At 37.3% G+C, this 13,608-nt stretch overlaps 1 protein-coding gene across 1 annotated transcript in view; it reads right to left on the bottom strand.

Annotated features, from left to right (window-relative positions):
• Positions 1-13,608, bottom strand: part of ZC3H13 (zinc finger CCCH-type containing 13) — a 93,727-nt gene that overhangs the window by 25,673 nt on the left and 54,446 nt on the right. The window contains exons 8-10 of the mRNA XM_007466472.1: positions 11,392-11,702; positions 8,223-8,687; positions 3,676-3,867 (exon numbers count right to left, since the gene is read on the bottom strand). Coding sequence (XP_007466534.1) covers positions 3,676-3,867; positions 8,223-8,687; positions 11,392-11,702 — 968 coding nt within the window. The remainder of the gene's footprint in view (positions 1-3,675; positions 3,868-8,222; positions 8,688-11,391; positions 11,703-13,608) is intronic.

Below are 13,608 nucleotides of genomic sequence, written 5' to 3'. Positions count from 1 at the left end.
ATATATTTTTTTTTTTTTTTAATACATGAATCATATAAACACAAACTGAATGCATGCTGCCCAGTATGCCCAACTGAGCAAGAAATTAGTCTGGGATCAAAAGATGTCTAAGAAAATGGCATGAACTTTTCCACAGAGATAGCCATTTTTGAAAGTAGTTCACTGTGCTATGATCTAGGCTACTGCGATATCTCTATTTTCACACTACAGAGTATTGTTTACTAGTTAGTCATAAAAGGCATACTACAATATGGCCAACAGGTTTGTAAGTGCAATCTCTGACATCAACTTATTAAGCAGAATAATTTTAGGATATTTTTAGTGAAGGGTTCAATCTAATAATTTGAATTTCCTTTCTTATCACAGATGAAAAATATAAGAATTATCCATATTTATTAGATCAAGATATGGAAATTCACAGAATTTTAAAGCTAAAACAAAACAAAGCTAAACCTTGTCCAGCCCCTTTACCCCTTTTCTTCTTAGAATTTATGGTCAGAAGTTGATTTGTCAAAGTCACAGAGATGGTAGATACTTGGGACATCAGGACTAGAAGTCAATTTTCTTAAATTCTTTTTACTTTTGCTGAAACCAGTTTAAATTTAAAATGGTTCTATTGTACTGCACTCTAGATTCCTGGAAGGCTGTACACTCATGTCTTAGACAATCTGAATTCTTGGTTTGGGGATCATACTAATGTCACAATGATTACAAAACAACCTCAAACAAATTTAATACTGCAACTTATAGCAATTCATACTTGAAATTCCTGATTATAGCAATGTTAGGGAACAGACTCCTTTACTCAGGCAAGCTTTTTCTGACAAATAAAAAGTCTATTTTCCCAACCACAATGACAAGGTTACTTACTTCAGAGAAAATGGAAAGGAACACCACTTTAACACATCTCAACCATCTTCCCTATCTTTCCCCAAAAATGTGTTCTTCAAAAGCACACTTCTCTTCATGTATTTCCTTATTTTAATGAATGGTATACCCATTCATGAAAGCTGGATACCTCTGAGTTTTCCAAGTACCATCATATTCAAGTACCATCAATTTCACTCTCAAAATATTTCTTTATTCTATTTCCTCTCTCAATCCCTACAATTAATAGTTAACTTAGACTTTGATCAGCTCTTCTTAGATGCCCATGTTATCAATGGTCTAACTGGTTGGTATCCTTGTCTTCCGTCTTTTGCCAGACTCCTTAATACCTTTTTTCTTTTTCTGAGGAAAGCTCTATATATTTTTTCCAGCTGCTAAACAAACAAACAAAAAACTGCTTAAAAGCACTTATCTCCTAGGCAATGAAAAAGGCAAATAAATCCAAAATTTTTAGCCTGACTTACTAGGCCATTTACAACGTGGTCTACAGTCCCTCACCACCCCCCATCCTTCTTCCTAGCTTCTTTCCTTCCCTACTGATTACAGCACACCTCTACTCCAACCTCATAACTCTTTACTACTCCAAAGCATACATTTCTTTTAGTCCTGTGTGTCTGCACATGCTGCACCCTCTCCCTGCAGTGTTTCTTCCATGATTCCTTCTAGCTAACTCCTATTTATCTTTCAGGCCCTAATTCAGATGTCTCTTCTTTAGGAAGCTTTTATAGATTGCCTCAGTATTCTGTCTGCATCTTTGTCTTCTCACAGAACTTTATATAGTAGTAGTATTTATCATATTTAACTGTCTATTCGTACCCTAATTAGGCTGTGAAGAACTAACAGGAAGACTTAAATTCCTGAGCACAGAACAAGGTCCTGAACACATCTCTACCTTCAACCTTTATCTATCTCCCTTTGCTCACCACACTCTAGTCACAATGATCTTATTTCAAACTCTAGGACATACTAAGCTATTTCCTATCTCGGAATCGGCACACATTCTTTCCTCTGCATGGAATGGTTTTACCCTCCAATACTTGCAATGCTAGCTTCTTCCCTTGCATTTATGCCTCTGCATAAATGTCATCGCAAATTTTTCATAAGCACACTATCTGAATAAAGTAGGTCCCTCTCATCCTTTATTTCTATCTGGATCCCTTGTATGTTTCCTTGACAGCACCCAACAATCACTTTTCTTTTTTCAGGGGGGATATCGTCCCCTTTATAAAGTTCTATAAGCACAACTGTTGTACTCCAAAAACCTAGCAAAGTGCATGGGTACTCAATAAACATTTGTAGAATATATCATTATCAAAAATATATTTCTCTTTCAATCATACAACTGATATTTATTGAAGTAGTTACAGTAAAATAAAATAAAAAGGGAATAAGACTTATAGTCAGAAGACCTGAGTTCGACTTTTAGCTTTAGAACTTACTTCTCTAACACTGGAAAAATTACTACCCTTCTCTTAGCCCAAATCTCCTAAAATATGAAACATAGATTCTCTTATCATACATAAACTCACGGATATTGAAAGATAAAGGATTTAAAATATACATTCTCTGACTTAATATTATAAAGAATATTTAATTCAGCCCACGGTGAAGCATCAATACTCAATTCCCTACTCCATCAAGTCTTGTACTATATTAATCTCAGCATTACAGCAAACCTTACTTTAGTAACCAGGCAAGGTTAGTAAGACCTTCATAAGGTCATAAATGTTTAAAGGCCCTAATCTGTACAGAATAAAAGCTTGTTAAAGAAAGTACTTATAACCCTTCTTAAATGCCTTCTAGTATCTTGCTTCAAAACTGATTTGAGGGACTTCCCTGGTGGCACAGTGGTTAAGAATTCGCATGCCAATGCAGGAGATATGGGTTCAATCCCTGGTCTGGGAAGATCCCACATGCCACGGAACAACTAAGCCCGTGCACCACAATTACTGAGCCTGCGCTCTGGAGCCCGTGAGCCACAACTACTGAGCCCACGTGCCACAACTACTGAAGCCCATGCGCCTAGAGCCCATGCTCCGCAACAAGAGAAGCCACCACAATAAGAAGCCACTGCACTGCAACGAAGAGTAGTCCCCACTCGGCACAACTAGAGAAAGCCCGTGCGTAGCAACGAAGACCCAACGCAGCCAAAAATAAATAAATAAATAAATTTATTAAAAAAAAACTGATTTAAGAGATCATCTAGTAGAGTAACAGAACACTTTTAGCTTAAAATATACAAGAATTTAAATTTAAACCAAGTATTACATATTCTCAGAAGGAACAAGAATCAAACATTTCTCCAAACAACCCCCAGCACTATCTTTATCAGTTTTTTCTTGTTTCTCCCTGGCAGTCCTTACAAGACTGGGTATCACAGCTAGTGAGTGAGTGGCCAGGATACTCAGATGAGAAACTTTACCTCCTGAATCAGAAATACCTGAAACGTCACCCAAGCATCTATATTCTTTAAAACGTTGTGAGCTGTTTGGTTAAGGTAAGAGACATACAGCAAGGCACCTTAACTCTTGCAGTATGCAAGTACCTACTAATTCAGCACCTGCTCTGTTATCAAGTAGGTACTGGTAGCTAGCTATTTACATAATCTCTCCTAAACTAAGTAAAAATGGAAGATTATATGAATAAGTATAATAATTTAAAATGTGTCAACAAGCAAAAGTCTTAAAAGATATTTTATGTTAAAAAGTAAACTGATAATGGTTGAAAAAAAAAACAATTCTCCCAATCAATGTCAGTCACTATTTAATAATATTTCATTTAACAAACCTCTCTCTCTGTTGTCACGACGGTCTCTCTCTCCATGTCTTCTCTCAAAGGAAGAATCTCTTGCTTGATCTCTGTTGTCTCTTTCAGGATATCTGTCTCTTTCAGGATAGCTACTTCGAGTTTCCCAGGTGTCATGATAGTTGCTAGTACTACTGTGACTATCAATTTGAGAACCTCTTGTGCCTCGACTTCCTAAACAAAGGATATTCACACAAATATTTAACAAGTACACTTTATTCAATAAGTTGTCAGTCACAATCTTTCCTCCCCAAAACATATAAAGATATGTGGGGTTTTTCTGGTTTTGGTGGTTTTTTTGTATGTCAAAGTGTGGTATTCATTGTCAAAAAGGATATTAAATGTTGGATCAGAACACCCAAGGTGTCTAATGACTGACTTGGGTAAGCTAAGTACCAGTTTTCCCTACCTATAAAAAAGGACATATAATGGAATCATAAAGCAAAGAGACTCATTTCAATTAAGCCAAAAAAACAACGAAACAAAAAATAAAAACTATTAATTCATATCTAAATCACAGAAATATCATAAAAATAATTAAGGATATGGATATATTGCATTGACTACAGTTTATAGTGAAAACATTCCAATACAGAACCAAGGTACTTTGTTGACAGTAGGTGGTACCTGAAATTTTTCATTAAAAAATTGGGAAATGAATGTTCACAGTAGTAACATTTTAGAATGTTCACAGTAGTTATAGCCCCAAACTGGAAAGTACCCAAATGTCTTTCAATGGGTGAAGGCTAAACAAACTGTGGTACATCCGGATCATGGAATATTACAACAAGGAGCAAACTGTTGATACACACGACAACTTGGATGAACCTCAAGGAAACTGTGCTGAGTGAAAAAGCCAATCTCAACAGCATACAGACAGCAGGATTCCATTTATGTAACATTTGTGAAATAACAATTATAAAATGATGGACATATTAGTGGTTGCCAGCAGTCAAGGATAGGGGAGGGGATTTGAGTGTGGCTATAAAGAGGTAACACAGGGAGTCTTGTGATGATACAGCTGAGTATCTTGATTGTGGCGATGGTAATACAAGGATACACACACGCTGTGGAAAATAGTATGGAGGTTCCTCAAAAAATTACAGAACTACTATATGATCCAGCAATTCCACTTCTGGGTATAGAGCCAGAGGAACTGAAATCAGGATTTGAAAGAGATATCTTTACTCCCATGTTCACTGCAGCATTATTTACAATAGCCAAGACATGGAAGCAACCTAAATGCCCCATGACAGATGAATGGGAAAAAAATGTGGTTAAAGAAAAAGTGGCAGGGCTTCCCTGATGGCACAGTGGTTGAGAGTCCGCCTGCCAATGCAGGGGACATGGGTTCGAGCCCTGGTCTTGGAAGATCCCACATGCCGCAGAGCAACTGAGCCCATGCGCCATAACTACTGAACCTGCGCTCTAAAGCCCGCGAGCCATACTACTGAAGCCCGTGCGCCTAGAGCCCGTGCTCCGCAACAAGGGAAGCCACCACAACAAGAAGCCTGCGCACCGCAACAGAGTAGCCCCTGCTCGCTGCAACTAGAGAAAAGCCCACATGCAGCAACGAAGACACAATGCAGCCAAAAATAAAAATAAATTTATATATATATAAAAAGATAACTAATTATTTATACATAAATTGTTCCAAAGAAGAGAAAAAGAGAAGCAACACTTCCAACACATTTTATATAGCTACTATAACTCTGATTTCCAAACCAAACGAAGACAATATAAAAAACAAGAGCTGGGGCTTCCCTGGTGGCGCAGTGGTTGAGAGTCCGCCTGCCGATGCAGGGGACACGGGTTCGTGCCCCGGTCCGGGAAGATCCCACGTGCCATGGAGCGGCTGGGCCCGTGAGCCATGGCCGCTGAGCCTGCGCATCCGGAGCCTGCGCTCCGCAGCGGGAGAGGCCACAGCAGTGAGAGGCCCGCGTACCGCAAAACAAAACAAAACAAAACAAAAAAACAAGAGCTATGCAGTGGTATGGTGGAACCGGTTAACACTGGCTCCGAAGAGCCAACTGTGTGCACCTCTTCCCATGTCCACACTGAGTGACGTTAGTAGCTCAAAATCTGCTATGGCAGGAGTAATTTATACCATGGAAATTGGCATTAGCTACAAGCCAGGGCGTTTTGCCTGAAGAGTAAGTTGTTAAATATTTACCATCATACCACTGATTATATGCCAATCTCAATTAAAAACAAAGATAATTCAAAATTAAATTTTAACACACCTATTTTAGAACTTTTTAAAAAAATGAAAAGTGTATTTATCTTAGAAATGCAAGAATAGTTCTAAATTTTAAAAAATACATTAACGTAAGTAACAAGGTAAAAGAGATGGACTATATGATCTCAAGATACAGAAAAACAGTCATGATAGAAGCTGTCAGCTAAGTTTGGAAAATTAGGAGACATCCTTAACACAATAAAAAGCATCTGCTAAAAATTTACAAACACCATGCTCAATGGTGAAATGCCAGCAATAATACTTTACAATCTGAAACAAAGCAAAGGAGCCCATTATATCACTTGTAGTAAACAGTTCATTGAAACAGCTGCTCAGCAGGTTACTTGACAGTCAATAAATAATACTCAGAAAGCAAGAGCCAAATCTGTCTGTTCCCAGACATAAATGTTTAAGAGAATCTAATTAGATCTACTAAGAAAATACAGCAACATCACAATGTGAGATTAGTATAAAAATATTAATTACCATTTCTGTACACCAGCAATAAGCATCAAAAAAAAGTTTTAAAATATATTATTTGGTGTACCTGTACAGTTATTCACTTAAACAGTATTCAAAAACAAAAAAAAAGATTAGAACACCTAATACGTAGGATTTATAAACTTTATGGTATATCCTACAACATACACTATGCACCCTTTCAAAAGGAGGTGGCTATTTACCAAGTTGACTGATATAGAACCATCTCCAAGATTTTTTTTTTTTAATATATCTGTTTATTTATTTTTGGCTGTGTTGGGTCTCTGTTGCTGCACACAGGCTTTCTCTAGTTGTGGCGAGTGGGGGCTACACTTCGTTGTGGTGCGTGGGCTTCTCATTGCAGTGGCTTCTCTTGTTGCAGAGCACGGGCTCTAGGTGTGCGGGCTTCAGTAGTTGTGGCACACGGGCTCAGCAGCTGTGGCTCACGGGTTCCAGACGCAGGCTCAGTAGTTGTGGCGCACAGGCTTAGTTGCTCCATGGCATGTGGGATCTTCCTGGACCAGGGCTCACACCTGTGTCCTCTGCTTTGGCAGGCTGATTCTTAACCACTGCGCCACCAGGGAAGTCTCCAAGATATTTTTTAAGTGAAAACAGCAGGGTATAGAGTATATAGTTGTGTGTTGTTTTTAAGCAAAAAAATTTTTTTAAATTATATTTGGAAAACTAGAGGAGAAAATGAATAGACATATACATCTGCTTGTGTAGAATATTCCTCAGATGGATACATACAAAATTGGCGAAAGAAGAAACCAGGTCAGGGATAGAAGGGAGGCTTTCACTATACATCCTTTTGCAGCTTTGAAATTCTGAACCATGTGAATGCATTATTAAAAAGAGAGAATTTTTTTAAGTACCATTTACAATGGCAACAAAAATAGAGGGTACACAGGAACAAAACATGTACAAGACCTTAACAGAAAAAGTTACAAATCAATAAATTTAATGCACGTGAAATAAAAATCCAACAGTTTTTCATGAAATTAAAAAAAAAAAAACAACTCATTTTTTAAATGTACATGAAAAAGCAAAGGGCCAAGAAAAGCCAAGACAACTATGAAGGAGAAGGTGAGGGGCCTTCATCTTAACGTGAAACTGTAATACTAACCAGGATAAACCAACAGGCCTATGGAAAGAGTAAGAGTGGTCAGAATTCTACAGCAGTGTTTTGGGGAAGGGGAGCGAAGTGGGTGGAGGAAGAGAGAGGTCAAAGCTAACTCAGTTAAGGCAGTTCGGAGACAGTCAAAAACATATAGGTAGGTAGTTATTGATGACAATGATGATGGCAAATGCTTTTTAGAGGAAGATGAGAAAAATGGCTCAAGATGCAGATATGTGATGTTCTGAGGTGGCTTTGAAGCAAGCACAAGTACTGATGAATACACAAGTCAGTCATTTCTGACACCACCAATTTTGAAAGCCCACCATTTAATCTCATTTTAATGATCATTTTATCTATATACCTGTTTATTAGAAATTATTTCTTTTTGATGCTACTTTTTTGCCTGATAACAATTTTCTTAGTGTTCCACATTAAACAAGATGGTAGGCATGACTGGACATAATTCAAACAGGAAGTCTAAGTCAGGCCCCATCTATCTTCTGCTACTGTAGCTAATAATTCCTATTTGGAACTTATAGGGAAAATCACAAATTCAATTAATTGAAAATTACTTTGACAAAGTGATAATGAACATCAGAAATAATATCTTTAGAAAACAAATCTTAGGAGGTTAATAATTTCTCTATACAACATACAACATACAGTTCACTGACAAGTCAAAAACCTTACCCTTTTCAGGTAACTCTGGACCTCTTCCCCTACTTCTGCCCATCCGATCATTCCTAATTTCACTTCGAGACTCATTTCTGGACTCATTTCTTATTTCAGTGCGAGAACTTTCTTCTCTCAAATGGTTTCTGCCATAACTTCGGGATTCTTCCTGATATGCATCCTCCTTTCGATGAGCATCTCGACTTTCACGGTCCCTGTAGTCGTGGGCATCACGAGTAGACCGAGAATCTCTGGGATCGCGGCTCTCTTTGTTATCTCTGCTGTAATCTCGCATCTCCCTGGAATCCCGAATGTCTCTGGAGTCTCTTAGTTCCCTTCGGTCTCTAGTATCTCTGGCATCTCTCCGATCCCGACCATCTCGAGGTTCTCTGTCATCTCTGTGGTCTCTAGAAGAGCTCTGATCCTGTTCATACTCTCGTTCTTCTCTTGTGTCCTTTTCTCTATCCCTTTTTCCTCTAGTCTCTGTAACACAATTTTGGAAATACACTGTAATTCCTTTCACAAAATGTTAGGAAACCAGATGATGTATTTAATACAGAGCTTTAAAATTTTTAATACAATGGTATAATTTATACTCTTAACAAAAAATAAAAGGAGAAAACATGGGCAAATGAGAAAAATAAAACTATCTGTAAGCTAAAATTCCAAAGGTAATTTTATTAACATCTGGATTATTTGTCTTGATTGGATAAACTTTGAACACGATCTTCTCACATCAACGTACCCATACTTACAACTCTTAAACAACTGAAACAAGTTAAGTTGATCTATCAATGATGGCCTACTTTTCAGAAATCACTTTTAGATCCAGAGGCACAAGTGACTTTAATCATCTCTACCAAGTATTAGGCCAGACTAGAGCACACGACTACCTCCAATGTACTTAAGCACTTGAGACTAGCCTACTATTAGTATGCTGGCTGGTAAACACATACTGTTATTCTCATTCTCTCCCTCTCCCTCCCTCTCCCTCTCTCTCCCTCTCTCTCCCTCTCTCTCTCTCTCTCTCTCTCTCTCTCATTTATTTATTTATTTGAGCTATTTAATGAAATCACACTCCTGTCTCTAAAGATTTTTCTACTTAAGGCATTTTCTAACATTCACATAGAAAAATTAAAAATAATTTGTTTTAAAAAAGCTGGAATGAACCTCAATAGTTACTTAATCCAACCCTGTCATTGTATAAACGAAGGAACAGAGGCCCAGAGCTTAAATGGTTTAGTCAGCCCCGTACATCATAGGAATTTGCAAAGATCAGAAACTGTTCTTTAGAGATGCCTAGAAAAGTATAAATTGATTACAGCATAAATCTGATATGAACTGAAAGAATTAACAAGAGACCCTCAAAGAACAAACCCTGTACTGTTTATCAGATTCCTTCATAAATTGTTCTTACACTCTGCAACAACTACCTACCACTTTAGCAACTGTAGCAGCTCTTGGTCGAGGACATTAGAAATTTACCTATGGCTAGGTCCACAGACTTTCTCCGCCCAGTATCCACAAGACCCCCTAGATTCTCATCAATAACTTATCTCCCCTGCAAAATAACTTTGCCCATATGCCTACATACATAAATGCCATATAAGGATAGAAGCACTAGGCATGAATCTGACAACATCCCCATCTCTTTTTGTGCACATCCATCCCTTCCAGTCCTCCTCCAATACCAAATGTGCCTAGAAATTTGTTCACTTAGTATTAGATTCTCTTTTTATGATACCCCCAGCTGTCTTTACAAATACATCTAGTTACTATATTTTGTTCTTTATCTACCTCCCCATCCTTTCACTAAAATTAGTCTTATTTCAAAAAATGACCTCTAAATAGAGAGGAATAAATGCCTACTACATCTCTTGTATGGAAGGTTAAAGAAACATCCTCCTCACAAAGAACCTAAAAATGTATGGTTTATTATTAAAAGGACTCCTCCTATAACATAAACCCCTCTTACTACAAAAAAGCATTCCTATGAGACTCAACTGCACACTAAATTTCCCCTTCATTAGTGTGTTTAATAAATTATGTTTTGAAATAATAGTTTTCATTCAGTAAGTAGTCATGAAATATATACTATATTCCCAGTCAACTCTAGTTGTTCATAGATAGGTATAAGAGAATTTTCCCATCTTACCAATGTTCCATAAATACTGCTGTGCTGATCTCGTTCCAAAATCATGTACACAAGGAATAATTCTTTAAAATAGGTGCCCTCTCCAGTCCCTACCTATGCATCCATCATTTCTTGAATAAAATAACTTGCACTGTTGATTGGAAGAGAAAAAACTAACTTCGACATGTTTCATAGGCGATTGCTATACGATACTCAAATTGTGACTTTTTGTCAGTCTTGTGTGGGATGCAGAAGCATGCTGTACGATGCTTTAAAAATGCACATTAAACAGAAATGTTGTTGCAAGGCAGCAGGTATTGTATTTCCTGAGTACTCATTATGTTAAAAAACTAACTCAGGAGATGTCAGGAAAAAGACTTGTTAAGTTAAATAAATAAGGACAAGAAGCTTAGATAAGAAATACAGAAAGAAATGAGAGCTATTAGATTGTATTGCCAAGTTTTGATGATAATAACATCTCAGTGAGAACAGGGAATAGCAAATTCAAAGTTAACATAATTCTCAGGGATCTAGAAAGGAAAACTGCTTTGCTTGACTTCTTTGTTGAGTTAGACCTGGAATACTGATCACTTGGTTCACACTGACTTTCTGAACACTCCCCCAGCCCTCACCTCTTAGTCAAAATATTTCTGATATGTTCAAACTCTGCTCCCTGGTTTGCTGCTTTTCTTTCCTTCACCTCTGTTGTTTTTAAAGAATTAGCTAAGCAATTAGACTGACACTCTAAGAATCATACCATCCCAAATTTCTAGAACTTGAAAGTACTCAAGTAAAACATCATAACTAAAGAAAGGACCAACTTAGCATACATATAAATGCCCACTTACATCTATTTAGTAGCTTACATTTCTGTGTCCTTAAGCACCTCCTACTGCCCTCAAGAGCTATTACCCATGTGTTACAGAGACGTAATATAACACAGTTCTCTTTTGTCTCTTATTTTAACAATAAATCTGAAAGTCCATTATTTTTAATAAAGAAAATATCCACTTAAAGAACTCTAAAAAAAAAAAGCCACAACAGAGTATTTACCTTCCCTCCTTTCATGACGCCGATCATGAGACTGTGAAGTGCGTTCATGATCATGCCTCCCTTTTTCTCTCATTGGAGACCGATGTCTTGGGGGACTCTGCTTTCTCTGAGGAGACGACAGAGAGTGTGAAGGATAGGGAGAAGCAGAGCGGCGTAAAGGTGGAGTTACTGTCCTCTGATAAGATGGTGAAGGAGTTCTTTTTCGGCGAGGAGAAGGAGAATGTCTTTGAATAGATGATCCTGATTGTGAGGAAGATGAGTGATGTCTAGAAGATAGAGGAGAATGATGCTGTCCTGCTGGGGAAGTGGACCTATAAAGAAAGCAACAACAATTAAAAAAATGTGTTCAAGAGCTTTCATTTCTAGCCAAAGGAAAATCTTCCTTAAAAACAAAGAAACAAACAAACAAAAAAACCTGAATATAAAAGTTAAAGCTAAAAGTGTGAGTAATAATTCCAAAATAAATTTTAATTCACAATCATGTAAAATCATTAACAAGTTGATTTTTAAAGATCTGACTGATTTTGAAGTCAGCTTGAGACAACAGTTCTAGATGAGACATGCATTGCCCTTCTCCTGAGCTTTGGCTCCAAGGCACGCTCCCTTTTCCAGGTAACATCCTCCCTGAGCACAGATGGTTCTTACTCTCATGTAAAGTCTGGAACTCACTCTTACCAGATATAATCTCTGACAGTGTAAATAGGTATTGGAGGAGGGAACCCACAAAGAGCTAAAGAGAAAACATACTAGTAAGATCTAGGAAAGTGGGTGTAAGAACGCCTATAATTCAGGGCTGTGGGAGACGGGAAAAGCTATCACCAGCTACGCCAAACAAAAGTTTGCACTGCCTGGGCTGACATTTAGGATAGGGAAAGAAAGCTAGAGTTAAGGAAAGGACATACTGTCTATACTGTCTTTATCTTAAATAACCTGCCTTCACTCTTGGGCAGCACAAACTGAAATTTAGTTCATAAGCTTTGGTTTAACTGAGGCTTCCTCTGCTCCCTTCAAATCATCTTCTTTGCTGCCAGAGAAATAACTTATAAACTCATGAAGCACATCTGAATCACTCCTATAATCTGTTATGTCTTAGGCTGTGTCTACAATGAATATGCAAAAGGTGTGTGTGACGGAGAGCTAGAATACACACATTTGGGCAATAACTAAAAAGAAACAGGACTAATGTTTAAAAAACAACACTTCAGACATCACATGCTCAGATAAGTATCATATTTCTCAAAGTAATCATTTTGAGGACAGATGTTTGTTCAAAAAATTTATGAGTTCCTGTCAAAATATTTTAGAATTACCTTCACTGCCTATGATAAATATTTTTTTAACTTCCGCAATGTTGGCAAAATCATTATTAATCCTAAACCAGGATTCCTCAATCTTGACACTATTGACATTTTGTATTCAGTAATTCTTTGTGGTGGCGGGCTGTCTTGTACATTGTAGGATGTCGAGCAGCATCCTTGGCCCCTATCCACTAGAAGCCAGTACCATCTCCCTCCCATCCCCATTCATGCCGATAAAAAACTACTCCAGGTATCTCCAAATGTCCCCAGGGAGGTAAAATCAACCCTGGTTGAGAACTGCTGCTCTAAACTATGCTGTTTATAAATGATGCCTTAGTAGAACTTTTATCAATAAAAGGTTTAAATCTATAAAATACATGTTACTGAGTCAGGAAAGTGGTCAGATATATAGGAAAGAATTTTGCAAAACAAGGAATTAAGCAAATAAAATCACCTTTTGGATAATAGTTGACTTAAAAAATAAAAGTCAGCTAACTAGAACACCACATTATCCTAAACATTATAGTTATTTATGATTCTGCAGTACTTTCATGCTTTTAATAAAAATTGTTATTCCTTTCTCACATAAAAAAAATAAGACATAAACCACCATAGCTTGAGTGGAAACTGAAATTTATTTACTAACAGATATGAGTACAAATGCTCAACGGGTCTTGCCCAAATTTGGAAAACCATTTATGACCAATGGCTATTCAAATACTGAACAGAAAAATCACTGCAAGACTGAGAAATTCTAATTTGACTATTGTTTGGTGCTTTCCAATTTCAATTTCATTAGGTTCTAGTCAGTTTGGAAATACCTAAACTGAAAAAATAAAGAATGTGGCTCTCCAATGAAGTGACATTTTGGTTAGTTTTGAGTTTATTTCTGGAGTATACTCAAAATTATTTCAGGAAT

The sequence above is a fragment of the Lipotes vexillifer genome, unplaced genomic scaffold (assembly GCF_000442215.2).
Source record: "Lipotes vexillifer unplaced genomic scaffold, Lipotes_vexillifer_v1.1 scaffold384, whole genome shotgun sequence".
NCBI classification, from domain to species: domain Eukaryota; kingdom Metazoa; phylum Chordata; class Mammalia; order Artiodactyla; family Lipotidae; genus Lipotes; species Lipotes vexillifer.
The sequence above is the reverse complement of the archived record's forward strand: the minus strand, read 5'-3'. Positions and strand labels throughout refer to the sequence as shown.